The following is a 24,245-nucleotide window of genomic DNA, read 5'->3' on the forward strand; positions in this document are numbered from 1 at the left end:
AATGATGCCTGAGTGGACATACAAAACTCACAAGTTCCTGGCTCTCACGGCTCCTATGCAGAGGGTTAGTCGAAGAAGGAGGGGCATCGCGAGGGGCGTCGGGGGACGGGGGACTGTGCCTCACTGCCCTCCCCTTCTCCAAGAAACCCGTCTTCAACCGAGTCGAGAGAGCCGGGAACTTGTGAGGTGTGCATGTCCTGGTGAGCCTCCACCTTTTATAGGTGGGTGCAGCCTCGACTGTACAGAGACAGACCAGACCAGCTGCACCACACAGACACTTCAAACCTCATCTGAGGACAAAAAACATATACATACATATATATATATATATCTTACTATTAAAAAAATAATAAAGTTAGGGTTCCTTTACAATGTCAGAAGGAGGGAGGCACTAAGGCACCGCCTTCCGCCCCTCGACGCCCTCGCGGTGCCCCCTCCTTCTGACAGGAACTTCCTACACACCAGGTATGAATGATGCCTGAGTGGACATACAAAACTCACAAGTTCCTGGCTCTCACGGCTCCTATGCAGAGGGTTAGTCCAAGAAGGAGGGGCATCGCGAGGGGCGTCGGGGGACGGGGGACTGTGCCTCACTGCCCTCTCCTTCTCCAAGAAACCCGTCTTCAACAGAGTCGAGAGAGCCGGGAACTTGTGAGGTGTGCATGTCCTGGTGAGCCTCCACCTTTTATAGGTGGGTGCAGCCTCGACTGTACAGAGACAGACCAGACCAGCTGCACCACACAGACACTTCAAACCTCATCTGAGGACAAACAACATATACATACATACATACAAACATATATATACATATATATATATATATCTTACTATTAAAAAAGTAATAAAGTTAGGGTCCCTTTACAATGTCAGAAGGAGGGAGGCACTAAGGCACCGCCTTCCGCCCCTCGACGCCCTCGCGGTGCCACCTCCTTCTGACAGGAACTTCCTACAGACCAGGTATGAATGATGCCTGAGTGGACATACAAAACTCACAAGTTCCTGGCTCTCACGGCTCCTATGCAGAGGGTTAGTCGAAGAAGGAGGGGCATCGCGAGGGGCGTCGGGGGACGGGGGACTGTGCCTCACTGCCCTCCCCTTCTCCAAGAAACCCGTCTTCAACCGAGTCGAGAGAGCCGGGAACTTGTGAGGTGTGCATGTCCTGGTGAGCCTCCACCTTTTATAGGTGGGTGCAGCCTCGACTGTACAGAGACAGACCAGACCAGCTGCACCACACAGACACTTCAAACCTCATCTGAGGACAAAAAACATATACATATATATATATATATATATATCTATCTTACTATTAAAAAAATAATAAAGTTAGGGTTCCTTTACAATGTCAGAAGGAGGGAGGCACTAAGGCACCGCCTTCCGCCCCTCGACGCCCTCGCGGTGCCCCCTCCTTCTGACAGGAACTTCCTACACACCAGGTATGAATGATGCCTGACTGGACATACAAAACTCACAAGTTCCTGGCTCTCACGGCTCCTCTGAAGAGGGTTAGTCCAAGAAGGAGGGGCATCGCGAGGGGCGTCGAGGGACGGGGGACTGTGCCTCACTGCCCTCGCCTTCTTCTAGAAACCCGTCTTCAACCGAGTCGAGAGAGCCGGGAACTTGTGAGGTGTGCATGTCCTGGTGAGCCTCCACCTTTTATAGGTGGGTGCAGCCTCGACTGTACAGAGACAGACCAGACCAGCTGCACCACACAGACACTTCAAACCTCATCTGAGGACAAAAAACATATACATACATATATATATATATATATCTTAGTATTAAAAAAGTAATAAAGTTAGGGTCCCTTTACAATGTCAGAAGGAGAGAGGCACTAAGGCACCGCCTTCCGCCCCTCGACGCCCTCGCGGTGCCACCTCCTTCTGACAGGAACTTCCTACAGACCAGGTATGAATGATGCCTGAGTGGACATACAAAACTCACAAGTTCCTGGCTCTCACGGCTCCTATGCAGAGGGTTAGTCGAAGAAGGAGGGGCATCGCGAGGGGCGTCGGGAGATCTGAGGACAAAAAACAGAGGCTAAAAACTTAAGGTTATCTATGTAACCCCGGTTCTCTAAGTAGCATGAGTGAGTGTCTCACTATGGGAACGCCTCCTGCGTGACCTTATCAGAAGGTCAAATACCATTACGCCAGCCCTTACAGGCTGGCTAGGTGACGCCCATGTCAGGACGGGCCAGTGCCTCCCTATATAATAGGCTGACATAGCGTCACATGTCATTCAAAACAAGCCCACCTCTTCCTCGCTTCCATAGCAAGGAGGGCGGTCTGGTGAGACACTCACTCATGCTACTCAGAGAACCGGGGTTATATACATAACCTTAAGTTCTCTTTCATAGCATTCGTTTCGTGTTTCACTATGGGAGAAATAATGACTCCCGGATTGCCAGACATGCCTGTTAAGAAGACAACTGTCCCCAACAGCACTTCACAGGGGAGAGGCCCCCATCCGGGAAGAACCTGCACTGAGGACTGAACGCGCTAGGTTAGGTGCTGTCACATCTAACCTGTAAAACCTAGCAAATGTATGAGGTGAAGTCTAGCATGCAGCTGCACACACCTCCTGAATAGAAACTCCCCTAAAGAGAGCCCATGAGGTCGCCAGACCTCTAGTGGAATGTGCACGTAAGCCAGCAAGGGGCTGAAGGCCCCTGCTAGTATAGGCCAGGGCAATTGCTCCTACAATCCAATGGGAGAGGCGCTGTTTAGACACAGGCTTTCCCATATGTGGTTTAGCCCAGGACACAAACAGCCGGTCACTTCGTCTGACACTCTGGGTTCGGTCCATGTAAATGCGCAGAGCACGGACTGGACATAAGGTATGCAGCCGCTGTTGCTCCTCTGAGGAGAAAGGCGGTGGGCAAAAGGCCGGCAGTTCTATAGGTGAACATGTGCCGACAACCTTCGGGACAAAGGCAGGGTTGAGCTGCATACTGACCCTCGTATTATCCGAGGAGAACTGAATGCATGACTGATGCACTGAGAGAGCGTGGATCTCTCCCACACGTTTAGCAGAAGCTAAAGCAATTAATAGAGCCGTCTTCAAGGACAGAAATTTTAACTCAACCTGTTCCAGGGGTTCAAATTGGCAAAAGGAGAGCGCAGCCAACACTGTGGGAAGGTCCCACGATGGAGCCAACGGCCTAGACGTAGGCAATTTACGCCGTGCACCCTTCATGAAACGGCATATTAAGGGATGTTGGCCAACAGTCTTTCCCTCAAAACCAATATGGCAGGCTGAAATTGCTGCCAAATACACCTTGATGGTGGAGAAGGCTTTACCCCTATTAATCAGGGCCTGAAGAAATGACAGAATCACAGCCACAGAGCACTGAAAAGGGATGGCCTGTGATTCTAAGCACCAGCTTTCAAACACACGCCACTTGTGCTCATATAGCGTCCTAGTAGACGATGCTCCAGAACACTGAATAGTGTCGATAACACTATGAGGGAGCCCCACTGTGTTCAGGTTAAACCACTCACGGGCCAAGCCCACAGAGCTAGCCTCTCTGGGTGGGGGGGGGGGGGAAATACTCCCCCCTGTGTTTGAGACAGGAGGTCTCTGCGTAGTGGTAACGGCCAAGCACAGCTGCTGAAAAATCACCGCCAGCCAGTGCTTCCCTGGCCAGTGCGGGGCTATCAGGATCATACAGTGACTTCTCCCCCTCACTCTGGCCAGAGTCAGCCGACTCATCTCCGTCCTTGTTGGCATCTCCTCCCCAGGTGACTCCAGCATCGGGGAAAAACACACGATCTCCGTGTGCTTCCAGCGACGGGAAAGCGGTCGCGATGGGCTGAGGGTCTGCCTCTGCCCAGCTCGGCCCTGGCGTTGCGGCCAAATCATCGGCCATCTCAATTTCTCCTTGTGCCGCAGCAGCCTCACACAGCAAAGGGTCGCCACCCGACAGGTTAGCCTGGCGAGCTAACCTGCGGCGGAGTAGTTTGCGTGGGAAAGCCGCGCAGTGGATACAGTCTTGTGCGGGTGTCAAGGCAGCCTGAGCGTGAGATAAACCCAGGCATGCCGCACACACGGGGTGTGTATCCCAGGCAGAAATCTTCTTGCCGCAAGGACCAAGTTTTGCAACTTCGTTGGCCGTCGTAGCCATGGTTAGCTAGAGGGTTGCGCACGTTAGCGAGACTGACACAGAGTGCGGAGAATATTGCTATTCCTCGCTAACGTGGGGTGAAAAGTGTTGCTACTTTTCTACAGGTATTGCTACCTAATGTGTAAAAGCCGCTAGCGTCGAAGGGTATTGCTACCTGATGGTGAGCTAGAGGTACCTTTATTAGCAAAGTGTTGCTACTTCGCTTTCGGAAAATATTGCTACTTCCCTGGGTGAAAGTATTGCTACTTGGCACCAGCACTAGCTATAGAACAGTATTGCTACTGCTTGTATGCTAGTGGACAACTGAAAAGCTGGGAACAAAGCGCCCGGCGACCGAGTTGTTCACTCGAATCTGTGGACAGTTTAGCTTTAGCACCCAATAGCACAGTTGTCTACAGGCTTCTGTGAGAAGCGAGAAGAGGTTTTTGAATGACATCTGACGCTATGTCAGCCTATTATATAGGGAGGCACTGGCCACCTAGCCAGCCTGTAAGGGCTGGTCACGCAGGAGGCGTTCCCATAGTGAGACACGAAGCGAATGCTATGAAAGAGAACTACAAGAACAACATAAATATGGAGAAAACTAACCTTAGAAACATGCAGGGTGACAGGAGACAGCAGCACTGCAGACATGAGGACAGGCAGACAGTTCAGGCTGTGTGAGAGTCAAGTTCACTCCTATATATGACCTCCTATCGCAGAATGCGTTACTGTGACAACGCAGGCTTTGTGCTTTGAAGTGTGGCGATTGGTGACGTCATTGGAACGGCCTGTGTTCTTACGTCACACTAGCTCGGATAAATTTGAAAAAGGCGTTTTTGTCTAAAAACGCTCCGTGTCCAAACTACCGTTTTCACAGAGTTGTGCGTCCACATTGAAACTGCCTAAATCGCTTACGTTCCAGTACTGCGCATGCGTGAAACGCAAGGTGACTCGACCTGCCTCATTTCTGTCTGCCCTTTATTTACTTTCCGGCTCTTTGAAACATCGCGGCAAAAAGTTCGAGGAAAAGCGACGAGTTTTTTTAAATGGACTAACAATGAGGTGGAGTTGTTGCTGCGAGTAATACAAAAGTACAAAGTTGCAAAAGCGATTGAGAATTAAAGAATTTGAAGAAAAGCTATCTGGAGCATGTACAAACTGATATTAATCTTTAACGGGCTGTCACAATTTATCACATGATTGCATCACTTGACTAGGCTATGTCCCCATGTATGGGTATTTTTGAAAACGTAGATTTATCTATGCGTTTGTACCTTTCGTCCACACGTTTCGGCCACTGAAAACGGAGAGTTTTAAAAATTCCTGCCTGGGTGGAGATTTTCAAGAACTCCGTTTTTGCGTTTACTATGGACAAGGAAAACGGAGAAAACGCAGGGTCAAAGGTGTGCAGTCACACTGCGCCAAGTTATTGTTTCGGTGAAATTAATTTCTACAATGGCGGACTTAGACAAAATACTGTTAATTTTACTCTCTGTAGTGTTTAAATGCTTACATACACAGACAATTACAGTCCCTCCATACATAGGACTCACTTCTGCTTCTTTGCGCCGCCATCTTTGTTTACCCTTTCCCGCCCAGGCGTCTAGACATCTGATTGGACAACATTTCTACACGGTTAGGAATATATCGCCACCTGTTGCTTTGGCATGCTCCTGGCAGCATTTTCCTTCGTTTTTGGTGTTGAGGTGTGGATGGGATTTTTTAAAAAAACGAAAAATCTCAGTTTTCAGAAATACCCGTGTACGTGTGGACGTAGTCTACAATGTATCATTGTTTTTAAAAAGGCTCCAGTTCACTTTCCACAATGCTACGCGAAAACGGCGTCAAATGTATACGCTTTGGAGAGCGTTTTCAAAACGCTGCGCTTTCCTTGACCGAAAACGCTGTCTCAGTGTGGACAGAAGGCCAAAACGGAGAGAAAAAGATGCGTTTTCAAACGAAAACGCATCTGAGTGATGAGTCATGATAGCATTACAGGCTGTTCACTTTTAAGTGTGGTAATTAGAAATATTGCAAAATAAAATACACACAAATATACTGTAAGAAAAGGCTTTTATTTTTTAGTATATGCTGAATTATCAGTTTCAAAGCTACTCTACCAGAGTTTCACTAAAAAATGAAACAAAGGATAAGTTTTAACCCTTTCATGCATGAATTATGACAACCTCTCAGCGAATAGCTTCTCTAAAATCAATAGAAACCCAACATTAAGTTCAGCTGAAGGTCAAACTGCAACAAAAAACTCTTTAATCAACAGTTTACGTTAAAAACGGCTTCTTTTTTTGGAAAAAAAACAAACAAAAACGAACAGAAATCCCAGTACAGTACAGTTCCTTTGTATCGTGCTGCTGCCACCTGCTGCTCTGGGGTGGGAACAACAACACTTTGGATTTGCGTTCGTTTTCAGCAACAAATGAGTTTTACTTTTGAGGCTGCAGTTTTTAGTTGTTTATTTGTTGGATCCCATCAGTTTTTCTTCGAAGAGCCGAAAGACTTTCAGTTACTTATGATAAACTTTTTGTCTTATACAAACAGATAAATACTGAAAAGAAAGAAGAAAGCAAAGCTTGTATTCTATTTGATTTTCAAGATATTGAACTTTATTTTTTCTATTTCACCGAGTTCTTTTTTCCATGTACTTTTTGTCCAATAATTTTTTTAAATAATCAGATTAATGTTTATTTTAAAATTAAGAATTATTTATATTTTTTATATTTGCTATATACTGAGCTGAAACATCCTGTGTAGTCATGTAACACATTATTTTAAAATAATATATTTTAAACAGGTGGATGCAGGAATTAAGAGTTAAAACAGAGTCTTGTTCCATTTAAGCTATCTTTATTTCACATTTATTTGTACACAATAAATACAGTTAAACATCCATGGGTGTGTAAATACGACGCCTGGCAGCCTCCGCATAGCCGACGCTGTAAAACGTGGGAGTTTTTACGTCCTTTAAGAAAATGAATTTCAGATTCTGACTTGATGCATAATCGAGACCAGTAAACAGGTTAACAAAAAATTCTCTAATGGAAAAGAAACTTTAGTTATTCTTTTAATACAACAGGGTAAATGCAAACTTCAAAAATAAGTTTGATGTCATTCAGATCTCAAGGAGATCAACGAGAACGCAGCGTCACGGCTGACGGATACCCCTTTTCCTCTGATCAGATTCAGCTACAGTTTAATTGTTTTTGTTTTCTTAAAATCCTAATTCTAAAAACAAAAAAGGGGAAAAAAGCTGTGCCATTACTTGCACAGATATCCATCTCTAAGCTCTCCGTAAACTATCAATACGATCGATAAGTCATATCTCAATCAAAGACACTACAATGGCTATTTACGGCTAAATAACAGGAAGTATTGATACCAATACGGCTGGTAAACAAACATCAAACAGGAAATATTGAACAAAACATCCACAATACTGAAAAGGAATAAGAAGACATCAGAAAGTGCTTCACTATAGATTTTAAACTGGACAGCTAGCAGCTCAGGATGGTTTCCTCCTTAAAAATAAAAGGCATCTTTAAACTGCACATGCTCAGTGTAAACTGTCCTCCCCAACAGCAACTGTTACTGGCATCATTAGTGTCGTAAAAACAGTTTTTTTCTGTATTATGCAACATAAAAACAAAAGAGTTAGACTGTGTGTTTGTGTGTTTAAGTGCTATGTTTCCCACTTTAAACTTTTCCTAAACATTAGAAGGGGAAAAAAAGATAAGGGATCCAAAACAATCACAGGTAAAAATTGCCACTTTTCCCTTGTTTGTGTAACCGCGAGCGGTCACGTGTGTCGGCGGAGAGGACCAGCCTCTTTTCGAGACTTTTGGTTTGCTCACAAGTGCAGCTCTGTTGCATAGACGTGAATCTGATGGTGGTAACAAAGAGCTATGACGTGAGACACAACGGGGGCGAAATCATAACTATAACATAAAAAATTCTTTCTTCAATCCATAAACGAGGAGAAATTCTGCAGCTAAGGCATCCATAACACGATCAGTTAGAAGTGATGTTTTCCGACGAGCTGAAGGAAGAACTTATCTGTTTTCTTGCAGAGACTTTAATGTGAAACCAGAGCCAGGAGGCAGTTTATCTTAAACATAATCGACTAATGAAGCCAAAAAAGAAGTGAAAACATGTGCAATACCCGTGTGGAGCACGGGCAGCCTAAAGATCGCTCAGGTGAAAACAGAGAATTGATTTATGGTTTGCTGATGATGTAATTAGCGATAATCAGACTATTTTTGCCGATTACTGCTCACAATTTCTTTGTATTTTGACTTCAAACAACATTTTTTTTTTGCGATTAAGTGTCAACAGAGATACAGAAAAGTGGTTACACCTAAAAAGCAAGGTCACTGAAGGCAGCGGTGTGGTTGTACAATGGTGCTGTAACCTTGTCCTGTCACCAGGGGGCGACGTCAAAATATCTGCTGTTGTCTTGTTGGCCCTTGGCTTACGGTGCATTCCAGATTGAGTCGGAAGTCGGAATTCCTGAGCTCCCAGTAGTAATTTTCATCTGGAACTCCCCCTCAACTAGTATTTCCTTCTTGGAAAGTCAGAGCAGGCAGCCTCAACAATCCAAGATGGTGACAGAGAACATAAACATAATCTGCTCTGTCACTCACCTGTATTTGTGACTCATGATATAAGCCACATGCTAAGCACTTACCACATTCTATCAATGAACGTGCTGCAGCTAAAATAAATCCCATCTTACTTTGCTTTTCTGACTTTCCTGCTGGAATGCACAAACTCGGGAATGACGTCACTGCCAAAAAGGACCACAGACATCAGAACATTGACACAGCTGCCAGGTTGGAAAAGTGAAGCAACAAAACAAAAAAACTGTACTCCATTTACAGGCCACCAGGGGGCGACCCCTGCGTCTGTAAAAGACTTCTGGCCCTATAGAGGTCTCTGGGACCTCTGTGAACAGTTCCCTGATGTGTTCAAGGGTTCAGTTTCTCATTTCAGAACACAGCTGAAATGATCAAGACTCACTGAAGGGGTGTGAAATGTGTCTAAATCTAGGGAACAGAGGCCTGATCGACGATATGTTCTGCAGACTCGTGTCTTTGTTCATAAACAGAAAAATGAAGGTAAAACACAAAGGCTTCCTTCAGTTTGACCTCTCAAAGGTCAAGGTCAGTCCAGTCTAACATGTTTTACTTTAACATGAAACGCTGCTATGACCGAGTCTCAAACAACAGAAAATCCAGAGTCTGCTCATCAGCTAACGACTCTGTTTTATGCTGTCGGTGGGTTAAATATCATGAAACGCCTCATTCAGTCAGCTGCATGTTCTTTAGAACCAAACTGGCTGCTCGAACTGATGAATGATACCACACTGAGCTCTCTGCAAGGGAACGAATGAGCTCGATTCCCTAAAATATCAGCCAGCGAGTCCAAACACACTGATTTTTACTAACGGATAAAATGATGTTAACTTTTCTATCAACTTCTTTTGCTCGTTATCACCTTATTAACTGTTCGGGGGTGAGAATGAAGCCTTGTACAAACTCTGGGTAAAGTAGTGTTTAGAAACGAGAACACTGAACGGGAAGTTAAAAGAAAAAGGCGCAGCGGTGTTCCTTCTCCGAGTGGGGGGGCTTCTTCCGTCTCCAGGCGTCTTCAGGAGTTTTTAAGTTTCCTTGGGTTTCCTTTGGGAGTGTTTTTACGAGTCCCTGCTCGAGGGGGTGCCGCCTTCACACCAGTGTGATCTCAACCTCCTCTCGCCGCTTCACCTGCCCGCGAGGATGCTGCTTCGGGGGCGGAGGTGCGGCACGTACCTGTAAAAATCCACCAGCTCAGTTAAAATGAAGATAAAAAAAGTCTGCTGCCGTTTACGTCACCACAGAAGGTTTTACTCACGGGTCGGATGGTGCCACCGCCGCTCTCCGGGTATTTGGGGGGTTGGGGGGAGCTTTGTGCTGGACCTGAAGAGGGCAGAAAAGGCAGATTATTATTCACACCGGCCTTTTTTCTTACAGATAACCACTCACAGACAAACCAGAGATTCTTACTGTGAAAGGGGCTTTTGTGTGGAGCCGGCGGCGGTCTGTGGTGTCCGTTGTGATAGGAGGGTGGTCGGCCAATGGGAGAGGCTGTGGCGCTGCAGGGACTCGACACTGGAGAGGACACGGTGGGGGTCTGAAGGGGGCTGCTGTGGAGAGGTCCCGGCTGGAAGGGACCACGAGGGGAGCGGTCGCACTGAGAGAGTGTGGACGGGGAAGCCTTCAACACAAACAGTGGACAGGTGTGCAAACTTTAATATTTTATATAAAATAAGAAGAAATTAATTATTTAACAACACAGGACTTAGTGTCATAAATAAGTTGCTACAGTAGATTCGTACTGCGCTGATGTAGGGGCAGCTGATCCAGGGGGGGGACACAGTGTGTGTGCGTTCAACCAGAAGAACTTTAATTGTGTAGAACATGAAATTTAGCGGCTAAGTCAGCGTGAGCCTACCTGTGCGCTGCCGTCTCTTTGCCCATCTCCATTCTCACTGGTCACGGTGAGATCCTCCACAAGAACTGCGGGGAACACACCAACAACGCCGTTAAACTCGCCCTCCCAGAAGCCATCGTCCTCGTGGGTCTCTCTGCTGAGGATGCGGATGATGGCGCCTTCTGGGAACGACAGCTCATCTTCCGTTTGTCCCGCGTAGTCGTACAAAGCCTTTGCGAATGAAACTGCAACACAGACAGTGGCAACGAGGGTATTAAACAAAGCAGGAAATCAAAACTCCGATATTATCTGGTGGAGGCGGATCTCACCACTGGAGTCTCCGTTGACGGAGCCGGTTGGGAGTTCGGTTTCAGGTTCAGTGGAGTTGCTGGAGGAATGGGATCGGGCGTCCAGCGCGGCCAGCGACTGCAGCATGCTCAGCAGGCTGTTGGAGGAGGGCAGCTGCAGGTATTTCTCCGGGACGTAGCCCACCTGTCCGCTACGGTTTCTGGCCTGGAAACACAGACAATGCACACAGACGATGACAACAGCCAAAAATGTTTCAACAGGAAAACTCCTACTGAGAAAAAATAAAGTCAGATGTAAAGAGTAGGGCTGTAACAATATCACTGCATCGTCGCCAGAATTTAATAACAGCCACAAAGAGAATAATAGGAGAGCTTTTGTTCTCTCTTCCTGAATTAACGAGAAATCTAAAATCCTAAACAAGCCTCTGCTGAATTCATGAAGCTTGATTTCATGAACACCGGTGGCCTCCCCTCCCGCTGCTTACTTATTTTCATTCAGATTGAAAACACTCAGAGGTATTGGGATCTCTTTTGGGGCATGCTGTGGGGAATCACAGCACTAAAACAGATCTATATAAATGATATTGCTCACATTTTTATGTATGATTATATTCATTAAAATAAATACCCCATTAAAACACTATATCTGTATATGAAAAGATAATCACCTAAGTAAATATACATAAAATATTGGCTCAACACGTGGAACATTTGCACAATGGCTCACAGGAAAGCCAGACTTACACAATAAACAAAAGTAAAACAGCAACAATGCACAATGTTCCTTCAGGGAAATGATCTGAAAACAACCACACACAAAGTACACAATGACTACACACCAGGAGCTCTGCAGAGGCGTTTATAAAAGAATGACTTCACACAATGATGGGAGCATCCACAGCTGACATTTCTACATTTAAGTATACACCACTGACCACCCGAAAAATGTCCTCAAAGACTTCTCAAATTTTCTCCCAAAGGTCCAGGAGCAACTTTGTAACAGTCTGTGACAAACAAAGTGAAAATGATAACTAAGTAGCTGGGAGATCATGAAATTAACATTTTATATCCATGACCAGGTCACTCCGCAGATCTAAAACTGATCAAGAGTCCACGAACCGCTGTTAAAAAGCAGAAGCTGACAAACTGTGATCGAACCGGAGCGCTGCTGAGGCAGGATTGGATCACCATCAATCAGGATTTGGCCCAGATTTTCAGTAGCTGCACTTAAGGTATGAATTTAAAAACTGCCTCATTCATGAATTATTGCATTCACAAACTTGGGTGCCATGCCCGCCCACCTGCCTGCCCGGCTGGGTGACGAGAATCTCCCATCAGCCCTTTACGGCTGTGAGGCCAAAAAAAGAAGCAGAGAACTGTGTATTTGTACATTTTTTGATTTGTCTTTATGTTCAGCAGAGCTTCTACCACCCAGGCCAACCTGACCTGCCTCAATGCACCGCACGCATTTTAGTTGAATTATTCTAATTCCTGAAGCCACATCAGACCAACTGATCCCAGAGAAACACTAAAACGTCCAGTAGATAGTCTGTACCGGTGCGAGTTCTTATATAAACTGAAACTAAATGTTTGTCAAACAGTCTAAGAGCCAGAGAGTGAACTAATACACAAAACAACCAACCCTCAAACAGGAGAGTGCTTCTGCTACACAACTGTGTTTGTGTTATTATTGTACCTTGACCCAGTCCTCCATGTCGCCATCATCGATGACCTCCAAGATTTCCTGCTCCTCGATGGTCAGCTCGTCCGGCTGAGAAGCCTGCAGACAGACAAACACGTTAATTCAAATTAAAGCTGCGATGTAACAGTTTAACCATCTTCATTTCACCCGTGATGTATATTTTTCAAATACCGCCACACTGGTGAACGGACAAAAATGCTCACTGTGGCTTCAATAACATCAGCCAGAACGCTGAAGAAAACACTGAGACCATGCCTGCATTAATACCACACTTTACTCAGGACTCAGTTAATATAAAACAACTGATACTCCAAAGCAGCACAAAACTCAGACTTACAGTAGAATTTCTGTACAAATTCAGAGAGCAGGTGTTTTAAACCTGGACACAGAATCATTAGTGCCACAAAGTTTGGGAAAGTAAATCTAAATGGGGGTTAAACACGACTGGAACTGATTAAAAACAGCCAAAACAAAAAGTGGCTTTACTTCAAAATCAGAATTATAATTGGTGACATGTTAAAGATCCACGTCCAATCCAAATATTTAAATCATGTGTGGAGAGGTTAACCGTATTTACATCTTAATAGATTTTATGACAACATCCATCCAGCAGGGATGGAGGAAATCCCAGCCAGCTTTGTAGGCTAACACAGTGAGCATCCACATTATAATGCACCACACAGACGGCAGACTTCAACCACACTTTCAGAAAATATAACAGGAATGAGTCTCCAGCTGTCTGCGTCAGTAACAGAAGCTTTAATCTAACAAGTTTGTATTTTAATGAAGGAGGAACCTGGAGAGAACCACAGAGGCACAGGAGAACATGACAAGACACTTAAAAAGATTTAAATATTAATCATATAATTACCAGAAAATATGGTTAAACCTACAGAATCTTAAAAATACTTCTCCTTTCACTTCCAGCCGTTTTATGTATTCTGCATGAAAATGAGGTTTACAGAGGACAGAAAGTGTAACTCTGCAAGTCACTGTTCTTCTAAAAACACATTTTTTGTGGCTCCTGAATCTTCATCCATCAATATCCAGCTACGCCAGCTTCCTGCATTTTCTAATAATGACTGCTTCTGTAACTCCCAACACGCACTCCCCGTGCCTCGAGCTCGAGGCAAGGCCGGCCTCTACACGTATTTTAACGAGTTATGAATACAGAAAGCGCAGAGATGCTGCAACAGCAATCAAATAGTGTTTTTTTCCAGAGCAGCGACACTGATTGTTTAGAAGACTAAACTCAAGACTCGACTCGCTGCAAACACATGAGGCTTTGTAGATGTCACCATTTCTCTGGACACTGACCGACTCATCGGCTACGACCCTGCTTAAGCGTGTGTCGTTACCTTGTAGGAGTAGAGCACTTTGCAGGTGAGTGGATAGTTTTTCAAGGTGCTGGAGGGGCTGGAGCTGCTGTCATCCAACACTTCACCGCTGTCCTCCATCTCCTCTTCATCCTCTCGCTCCAAATCTGCTGTTACCTACGGATGTTAGACCGACATCTGCGTTTAGGGCACAAATCTACAGCGCATATACTTCAAAACTACAGCACTGTGGAATTGGAGTTTTCATCTTACGGAGAGTGAAGGATCGTGGGTACTGAGGTTGTTCCAGCGCTCGTTCTCCAGCTCCTCCATCACCTGGTTCATCGCACTCTTCAGCCACGTTTCAACCGGGACTCCCGCCTCCCTTAGCAGGTCCAGCCGGGCCTCGGCTTTCGCTTTCACCGTCTAGCAGCAAAAAAAAAAAAAAAAGGTGAGTTAAAGACCACCAGACTTTCACAACCCACTGACAAGCCCCCCACCCCCCAAAGAATAAAGAAAACACAATGAGATTAGTATGAAAATAAAATAAATACTTAGTGTGTTTTAAACACCTCTGCTCTCTTCTAACAGAACATTAATCCTTTAAATCTGTCACTTCACCTTTCAAACCAGCAGGTGGCGCACTGGGGCAACTTTAAATAAGGAGAAACTGATTCAGAAGATGGAGAAATCGCTGATCTAGAAGTTCAAAGGTTACCTCTGCCCTCCGGAGACTCTGTCTGGCCACCTCCATCTTGATCTCCAGCTCGCTGTTGTTTGGCTCCGAAGCTTCCTGGGTCCCGTACTCCTCCAGGGCCTGAAAACAAAACAATTACAACTATTGTGGTGACGTATACAAAGGAACACATGGAATAGATGGAAACGGTCCAACAATAAAGCGATCAACATAACCAGGGACATCTGGAAACAGGTCGCTGCACGAGCTGTGCTCACTTATCTTAAACAAGCTTTCGCAATAAACCAGTGAGACGGAGCTCTTATCAATTTTATCCTTTCATGCCACAGTAAAATATGGAGAAGTTTATGATGCCGAGGTTTATTATTATCATCCAGCTGACCGGCTTCGCTGCATTAAAGGCCAAATTCCAGTTTAATGGAAAAAAGTGACACATCAGTGCATTTTGTACACTTCCTGCAAAGATTTTCCAGGGATTGTGTGAGTAAGGGGTGACAAACCACATCAGAATAACTCCAAACCCAAACACAGACATAACACGCACGTTTAGATTCAGAGACTTAAACTTCCCACAGGATTTCCTTCTCTTTGCAGAACGTCACACTCATCATGTTCAAAGGGTCATTTTGACTCCTCTGGAATTGTAAAAACTGTTAAATTAAAATCCCATGATCATCATATTTCATGACTTTTCCTTATATGGGTTTATTCATTATATAGTGAAAGCAAAAGCAACAAAAATGACCACCACTCATACCTTTAACTGCTGAGGATATAATTTTGATAGGCATAGAAATTTATGTCAATGGCAATTTTATTTATAGACCACATTTCATTACATGCAAAATGTGCTTAAACAGAAGAGGCTCAAGGCAGTGAGAAAAAAAAAAAAATTAAAATAGAGATTGCAAATGGATTTTGATTAGAAGGCTGCAGTAACATGAGCCAGAGCTACCTAGACATGACTGATGGGTAAATATATTGCCTCAACTGCTGCTGTTGCAGGATGGGGGCAGGTCTAGCATTACATTTTTTCTCAATATGAAAACATGGACCAGCTAATTTTAACATATTTTTAAATCCACAGATTCTCCAAAAAAGCTACAGGATCTATTTTTAACAATAGAGGGCTCAACAAGTAATCTGTAGCTCTAAAACTAGCAGATTTTTACCTAAAAGAGAATTTAAACATCAACTTTGTGGGACCTTTTTTTTAAAAGGTGTTTTATGTTTAAAACCTGAACTTGCCAATTTCTTTGCTTCGCTTTATGAATCTAACAAAACACAGAAAAGTTGTTTCTGTTGCTACGCTGGCACTGACCGGATTGTAACAGATGGACTTTCAGGACGTTTCTGTGTCGAACAGCCATCCAGTCAAATCGTCTCTTACACAACAAGAAAAGAACATGCTTATGTCATTACAATAAAGAAAACCTATCTCCTATGTGTGTCTGATGTTTTAAATATAACATCTTATTTGACTGACTGATTGATTCAATTTGAACTAATTTGGTTACTGGATCGCTGTGAATAACGATCACACGCTTTACTCGGAGCACAAGGACCAGTGTTACCTGCTGTGTTTTCAAATATCCACACCGTGCTTTAATCATTTACATACACCATGTGTAACTTAATTCACTGCACGGTGTCTGGACTGTTACACCATGTCAGCATTATAAACCCTTTCTTAGTCGTCTCATGAACAACATGGTTATATTTGTTTCTATTTTCTTCTAATCAATAAAAATATAATTAAACAATTTCAGCCCCCCCCCCCCTGCTGCATTTTATGACCCATTTGCACCACATGCATACAGAACAGAATATTGACACCCTATGTACTTATTGTTTTATTGTAATATAAGGAACTAATTGTATTACAGGGAGAAGTTGTGCACTGGATATGTGCACATTGAAAATAAAGTACTTCAGTAAACACACAGACTGACATGGTTACACCATCTTTGTCCTGATGCCTGCAGAAACTGTCTGTGTTTGATGAGGTTCTCACCTTCTGAGTGTGGATGATGCTCTTGTATTCTCGGGCCACGCGGCTCGCCCATTTCCTCGCCTCCTTATCCAGAGTGTGCTCCTCTGCCGTCCCGCTCTCTTTCTGCAGTTGCACCACCTACAGCGAAGGCAAACACACCAGCGTATAACAAAGAATGTTTTTACTAATAAGTAAGTATTATCATTCAGACAGTTTTTGAAGTGTTTTATTCTTCAGTGAATTTTAAATATTTTTTAAATCCCAGTCATCACTGAAATGTAAGTTACAGCTTTTTCCCCAATGATACAGATATAGGCTTTAAACTAACTGCCCTGATTTGCTCCAGGATGGCTGGTGAGTTTCAAGACTTCTGACGAGCCAGGTTTATATTTGTTGACTTTAAGGTGTGACGGTCTTCAGTTTTTATTTTCTTCTAAACCCCGACAAAATGAGTTAAGCCATTTCCACATGACATCAGCTGTGTGTCTGAATATGGAGGGGAGAGGCTGGGTGGAGGGAGTGTGGGGGTCAGTGCACTCTGGTGAGGCCCGCTCACAATGCCTCCTTTTCACAGATGGGCTGTTCACAGGGCCCGGCCTACCTCCTGCCCCTCCCTCCCTCCCAAACTCAGCTCTATTCCTTACCGGATCCCTCCGTCTGGTGCAAGTGGTATGAAGGGTGGGTGCAGGGGGAGGCAGGGGAGGCTCTCCACCACTAATGTTTTCTTTAGGAACAGGCTGCTGCTTGTTTGACTTCCAATGAAAACAACACCAGCGTTTGCAGTTTGAACAAATTGTCTAGTGTTGTCCGGCGGGGCAGAGGAGAAAAGGAGCGGTGGAGCTGGGCGGCAGAATCGGACTCTTTTACATCCACGAACGGGAGTCGTAACACATCGCTTGGCAGACCTGCGGCGTCACCTTACAGCCTGATAGGAAAATATTTTTGGACCAAAGCCGACATTTACATAAATTTTTATAGTGGGCAAAGAATCCAATAAAAGCCAAATGTGGCTGTAAAATTATTTAAAATAGACTTAAGGCCACAAGGAGACACTGTGGGCTTCATGAGCAGGTGCACCTGAATTGCACCCATGTCTGCAATGGGACTCGTAAAGGAGTTTAGGATGTGTATTTTATATACGCATATCTACTTTTATCACCTAAAGTGCAGCTCCCAGGGCAGATTTTGACCACAGCAGAGGTTTCAGACCTGAACTGGCACTGAAAAACGATCCAGGCAGTCAAGTTGAACTGAGAAATCCATAAAGCTGAGAGCGTAACAGATGCAAAACAGTCGGAGGGAAGCAAAGAAGGAAGGAAGGAAGAATTTAGCAACTCTGGAAAGTTATCTCAGCAGCATCATTTCACCAGCCATATTGTGGCAATCATGAGGTGAACAGCAGCATTTGATTTTCTGTAAACTTCTTACCTAACTTTAAAGGCTTGTTACATGTTACATGACCTGTTGCACAGGGCTATCATGTAGAAAGGGAGGTTCACACCTGCGGGTGTTTTATAAAATAAAAATCCTGGGTCATTCCACACACACATGACCCCACATGACCCCGTTACAATCAGCTGAATATATATGTGTAATAACTTTAGTACATTTTTATGAATTATAGGCGCAGAAAGTGCATAGTGGTGGGTTGAAATGTAAAACTTTTTCAACTGCGCTTTTGAAGATTCATAATTTTATAAGTACAGGAGATATCTATGTGAAATTAACAGGGCTGGAAAAACACATTAAAGCTCTGGTAAAAAACAAACAAACAAAAAAAAACTGCAAACAATCAACTTTAACCCACATGGCACAATCTAAAGCCAAAATCTTGTTTCCTTTAATCAACTTTGAGTTGTTTCAAGTAGTTTCAAACAGAAATCCTGCACCAATTTAATCTCTATGATGTGGAGAAACAGAAGCAAACATCAGTGCTGCCGGATGTTTTGTGTGTTTTCTATTAATTCACCGGCAAATACAGCATTTTGAGTAAAACTCTCAAAGCTCTTAACACGTGTGCTACCAAGTGAGTGCAAATGAAACTTCTCCATATTTATACCAGGATTATCTTCTAGCTGGCATCTGTCAGATATCAGTTAGGTAGATTTTGCCTGATGCTGCCGGATGGATTTTGATGGCCTCTAAAATGACTGAAATAGACCAGGTAATCGCAGATAAAGAAGACTGCAGATACTCTGTCTCTTTTCATAACCTTATGGCTCAAGATGAATAAACAACAAGTGTTTGGACTTCTAAAACGAGGCGAAACTCTTTGATTTAAAGCACAAGACAAAACGAGAGCTTGGAAGCAAAAGTAAATGGAAAACAGTGACAGTCTTTTCCAGATTACTGTGTCTGTATCTTGTCTTATAATCACAGGTCATTTAGCAGTGAGGACAATGAGCTGAGACAATCTTTAAAGCACACGTTTATCTGTTTACACTTCCTGGAAGTGTGAAGTTCAGAGGAATAAGTGCGTGGTGTGCATTAACAATAAAAATGGAAAATGTCATTATATTGTGCAGATATTCCTCTGTGTTTAGGACAGCAACTAGTTAAGATATGCTTTTTAAAAGGTGTGTGTGTGTGTGTGTGTGTGTGTGTGTGTGTGTGTGTGTGTGTGTACTGAAGTGCAAATTAAAAGTAGAGGTTGTGCATTTATTTAGGAAGATAAACAGTCTGATAAAGTCGGAACAAACACGAGCTGGAAATAGTCCCACGGTGAGGAAATGAGACGACACATCTGTAAATAAAAACTAAAAATGGGAAATAATCTAAGTTCCTGTGCAGGGCGAGGAGTACAGTACAAAGTCAAGAGTTCACTGTTCTGCCTTCAGGCTCATAGTTCAGACTAACAAAGATAAAGACCAATCACGCAGGACTTATTATGTTTCCTGCTTTGACTTCTTACCCAGACTGTTCTATAATGTGTGTGCAGCACTTTTGTGATTAAAATATATTTAAATTAGTCGTTTATTTCAGTGCAGACAGATTATTGACACTCAAACAATGGAGCTACTTTGTCTGTTATTTACAAATTTTTAGAAAATTAGAAAAATTTGAACATTTTTTCCTGCTTGTGTATCAATTTAGAGGAAAAGTCATCCCCCAGCTTCTCAAGCTTCATACTCCAGTGATCATGAATGTCTAAAAACAAAAAATCTTTTCTGCATCTGGTATTGTTGAGATGTTTAACTCTGGACCAAAAAGGTGGATCTGCTCTGCCTAAAGCCGCTTTGAGCATCAAGGTCCTGAGCCGAGTCCAGTCCGGGCTTTTGTGGCCACGGCCAGCTCAGCTTTCAGGATGCCCGTGAGCTGCTTGTTCCACTCGTCTGATTTTGTATTGATTGTTGTCTAAACAAATTAAACTGTCATCTGTTGAGCTTTGTTCCACTTCTCAACAATCTCCTCTGATCTGTTTTCATTACAGCATTTTATCTGTGGTTTCCAACCTGTGCAGTTCAAACCTGAAGGATCCACATTTCACTTCACTTTTCTGTAGAAATTGATTTTCCAGTAAACTGATTAACACCTCCTGCCAACTAAATTAGTCAAACACGAACCTTATTTTATGCTACAAAATTTGTATTAAAAGCAACCCAAACACTTTGAGATTTGGATTTTAATCCATCCATCCATCCATTCACTTCCGCTTATCCTTTTCAGGGTCGCGGGGGGCACTGGAGCCTATCCCAGCTGTCATGGGGCGAGAGGCGGGGTACACCCTGGACAGGTCGCCAGTCTGTCGCAGGGCTAACACACAGAGACAGACAACCATTCACACTCACATTTACTCGCACATTCACACCTAGTGACAATTTGGATTATCCAATTAACCCATCCCCACAAGCTGCATGTCTTTGGACGGTGGGAGGAAGCCGGAGTACCCGGAGGGAACCCACGCAAACACGGGGAGAACATGCAAACTCTACACAGAAAGACCCCGGCCTGATGGTGGAATTGAACTCAGGACCTTCTTGCTGTGCGGCAACAGTGCTAACCACCGTGCTGCCCTTGGATTTTAATCGTTTCAACAATTATTCTTCAAGTTTTACTTGAACATTTTAGAGAAATCATGTTAAGTTCTAGATTTTTAAGGTTGGGGATTTTATTCCTTGCATAATAAATACGAGTTTATCTTCTCCAATAATCACTAAAAGCAATCGCATGTGATATTTTATGCATTTAATAATGAATAAAAAGAGAAAAACATCAGTATTTACCGTGTCTGAGTCGACAGGCTGGAACATCAAGTCTGGTGCTTGCTGGAACGCCATGTTCTTCTGCACAAACAGCTGCTGGTGAAACTCCTGCAGAACCTGCATGTGTTTCAAGGGAACAGACAAAAATATACATATATACTTATTTAAGGTTTATCACAAGCTTACAAATCAGCCCATGTCTAAACCTGCATAATTAACACTTAGTAAAGCCTTTAGGGTTCAGGCTTGCTCCCTATTTAGTTTTAATTTCTTTAATTTATTTTCCAGTACTCCATCAGTTTATTTCTGCTGTATTAAGTTATTTGATTTGCTTATAAAATGAACCCAAATCAGCTTTTTATTATTTTACACAAGTCAAACGAAAGAAAACGCCAATAACAATTAAGAGAATGACCATAAAGCCGTTTCTGGTTACTATCAGCTGATCTGAATGCTGATGACCACTCTGGTGTTTGTGGTCACAGCCTGACATTAAAAACGTATCACAGGCTCGAGTTCACCGCCTGCCTATTTTCACACAGACTATTTTTAACTCTCCAGCTGCTGAAAGCTTAAAGAGACAGTAAACAAATTACATAACATATCACTGTAAGTAACACAGGTGAAGGTACAAACAGTTTTAATTCTAATTTCAGGTTTTTTCTAAAGCCAGCTAAAGCAGCCGGGGACTGGACCACCACCTGGACCACAAAGCTCTCTGCCCACCCGAGGGAGGACGAAGTACCTGTGTGGATATTTTAAGCTGAACTCATGGGGCACAGCTATCAGCTGTTCTGGAAAAAAAATAAACCTCCCCAGTACTGGTCCCAGGCTGGTAACTTTGGTCTTTTGAATTGTACTTAAGTTTGGCCCCTCATCAAGAACCAGTTGCCTTGGGGAGACCATACCAGGGGACAGCATAGCTTCTCCTCCTCAACTGTGATCATTCACAGAAAGGAAAGGAGCCAGTGTAGGTGGTTTGACTGGCATCTGAAATAGGAGGCCTCCAGAATGTCTCCTAGACGAGCTGGTAAGGGCAGACCAAACACACACTGGACACATTGGGACACATTATGTATCTCGTGGTATCCCAGTATTCGCTGCCTGTCTGTTGTCAGACGCATTTGTGTGACCATAAATACCACTTAAGTGGGAAAAGGAACTTCTGGACATCTCTGCTTGGACTGCTGACTCAAGTGTCAAAAAATGATTTGATAGAGGAACTTGTATCGGAAAAAAGAGGAGCAGGGTATTGATCCCTGATGATTTACCCGTCAGTCTACAGTCATACCTTTACCTATGGCTAAAATCTGACACAAATGAGCATCTTCTAAAGGATGTCTGAGCTCTGCCTTAGAAACATGATGAACAGCTGAGTTATTTGGAAAGCTACTCGTTTACACCGAAAGGCACCAGAGTGGCGGCTCACTGTTCTCCAGGAAGAGCAGGAGTAGGTGGCTGGGGAGGGGGACGTCTGGGCATCTGCTTAGATTGCTGCCCCATGACCGGACTCAGATAAGCAGGAGAAAATAGATGGAAGGAAATCAGGTTTAGTAATATCAGTTTTATATTCTTTAAATCAAAATCTCTGATGTATCATGACAAATATTTCATATTAAGGTCTTTATCTACTTTTATCTTTATCTCCACACAGTAACATTACATTATATTTTCTCATATCAGTATGAGATTACAACAACAGCTTTTTTTGGCCCCCAAACTCCAGATAAACAGGAAAAAGGAGCATTTGGACAGTCATTTGTCACAGTTTGGGTCAAATCTGGACAGAGCAGGCGGTGTATACACAACATTCTCAGTTTACTACTGAACTGAAACTATAGAGGAGAAAGAACTGGAGTATAAAAAATGAAACATTAATGCACTGTTGGGAGCAAACTGTGATAATAGCAATCTAAGTTCAACAATTGTATTTATCTGAGAGGCATTACTTTCCTCCCATCAGACCCGTAGAATACAATTTAAACTCACTTTAAACATGCTGTTGTGCAACCCCTGCTTTAAAATACCAAGCTTAGATTCTTCTGTGAAATGTCAAACCAAACTCCAGACTAACTTTTCAGTCTAAACTGGAAAAAAAAACCTTTTAGACCCAAATGAAGTCCTTCCTGGATGAACAAGCAATTTTGGAAGTGTTCCAATCTGGCACTAAAACTCACTGCAGCACTGAGTCCGCTCTGTTAAGACTTTTTAAATTACATTTTTTAGCAGCTGACTCGGGTGACTGTGTGCTGCTTGTGTTTTTGGACTTAACACCTGCCTTGGGCCATGGACACACCATAGACCATGAGATCTTTATCTATAGGTTGGTGTGGTGGGTGGGCATCACTGGCTAAGCTCTCTGGTGGTTTACGTCCTACCTCTCTGACAGAAGTTTCTGTGTCAGCACGGATGATTTTACCTCCACCTTTACTCCCATCCCTGGGGTGGGGGGCCACAAGGCTGAATTCTTGGACCTCTACTTTTCTCTCTGTACCTGCTGCCTCTTATTATTTTTCAGAAACACGGCATTTCTTTTCCTTGTTACAAGGATGACTGTCAAGTTTATTTCCCAGTAAAGCACATTGCTGTGTTCCCTGTTCAGCCTCACCTTGACCTCCTTATTGACATTGAGATGGACCATCATTACATATTTGGGTGATGATACCCAGTGGTAAAATACTGTCAAAATTAAGACGCTTCTCTTTAAATGCAATCTTAAAACAGTAACGCTTGCTCTTATAATAATCTCCTCCCACTGCTGCAATATGCTTCTTATTGGAATAAGCCAGGTCTCCTTTGCTGACCTACAGACGCTCGATTTGTAACAGGTACAAGTAAAGAAGAGCACATCACGCCAACTTTGGCTTCCCTTTACTAGCTTAAGGTTAATTTAAAAATACACTTACATTATTTTTAATAGTTTTTCCCCATTTTAATGGGGCATAACTATTAAAAATGAGATGTTGACTGTGACCTTACCTCTCTCTTTAAGCAGTCCTTTATTGTTAACGTCTACATCTCTTATGTATCTTTTACTCTCTGGCCTGTGTTTGTCTTTCATGTTTGGTTTTATTGTGTGGCCCTGTTGTTTTAAAGTGCTTTATAAATAAAAATTGGATCCTATGGTATATTTAGACCACAGAACTCAAAACAAACAATAAAACATTCATGAGAGTTTCGTCCAGTCAAATCAGAACGTCACTTTACGCAGAGCACACATAAGATCTGTTTCTGTGTTGACACAGGAAGCACATGGGCTGTAATGTGAGCCCTGCCGAAAACCGCTGCACCCACCGCTTCCCTCACTCTTCCCTCTGATTTGTTCAGATTCAGGCCTGAGCAGCAACAAGATGCCCCTCTGAAGGTGACCTGAGAGGCCAACGGGAGCAGCGTGTAACCAAGGAGCGGCAACGTAACTCAACCCATTTAAATTAATTAGCAG

General features: G+C 43.5%; 1 protein-coding gene across 1 annotated transcript in view; it reads right to left on the reverse strand.

Annotated features, from left to right (window-relative positions):
• Positions 1–8,702: 8,702 nt before the first annotated feature.
• LOC113030191 (F-BAR and double SH3 domains protein 2-like) overlaps positions 8,703–24,245 on the reverse strand; it is a 43,356-nt gene continuing 27,813 nt past the window's right edge. The window contains exons 10-20 of the mRNA XM_026181371.1: positions 20,825–20,920; positions 16,623–16,739; positions 14,630–14,728; positions 14,185–14,337; positions 13,954–14,088; positions 12,590–12,673; positions 10,915–11,098; positions 10,607–10,830; positions 10,159–10,369; positions 10,007–10,071; positions 8,703–9,924 (exon numbers count right to left, since the gene is read on the reverse strand). Coding sequence (XP_026037156.1) covers positions 9,841–9,924; positions 10,007–10,071; positions 10,159–10,369; positions 10,607–10,830; positions 10,915–11,098; positions 12,590–12,673; positions 13,954–14,088; positions 14,185–14,337; positions 14,630–14,728; positions 16,623–16,739; positions 20,825–20,920 — 1,452 coding nt within the window. The 3' untranslated portion in view covers positions 8,703–9,840. The remainder of the gene's footprint in view (positions 9,925–10,006; positions 10,072–10,158; positions 10,370–10,606; positions 10,831–10,914; positions 11,099–12,589; positions 12,674–13,953; positions 14,089–14,184; positions 14,338–14,629; positions 14,729–16,622; positions 16,740–20,824; positions 20,921–24,245) is intronic.

The sequence above is a fragment of the Astatotilapia calliptera genome, chromosome 10 (assembly GCF_900246225.1).
Source record: "Astatotilapia calliptera chromosome 10, fAstCal1.2, whole genome shotgun sequence".
Taxonomy (NCBI): Eukaryota; Metazoa; Chordata; class Actinopteri; order Cichliformes; family Cichlidae; genus Astatotilapia; species Astatotilapia calliptera.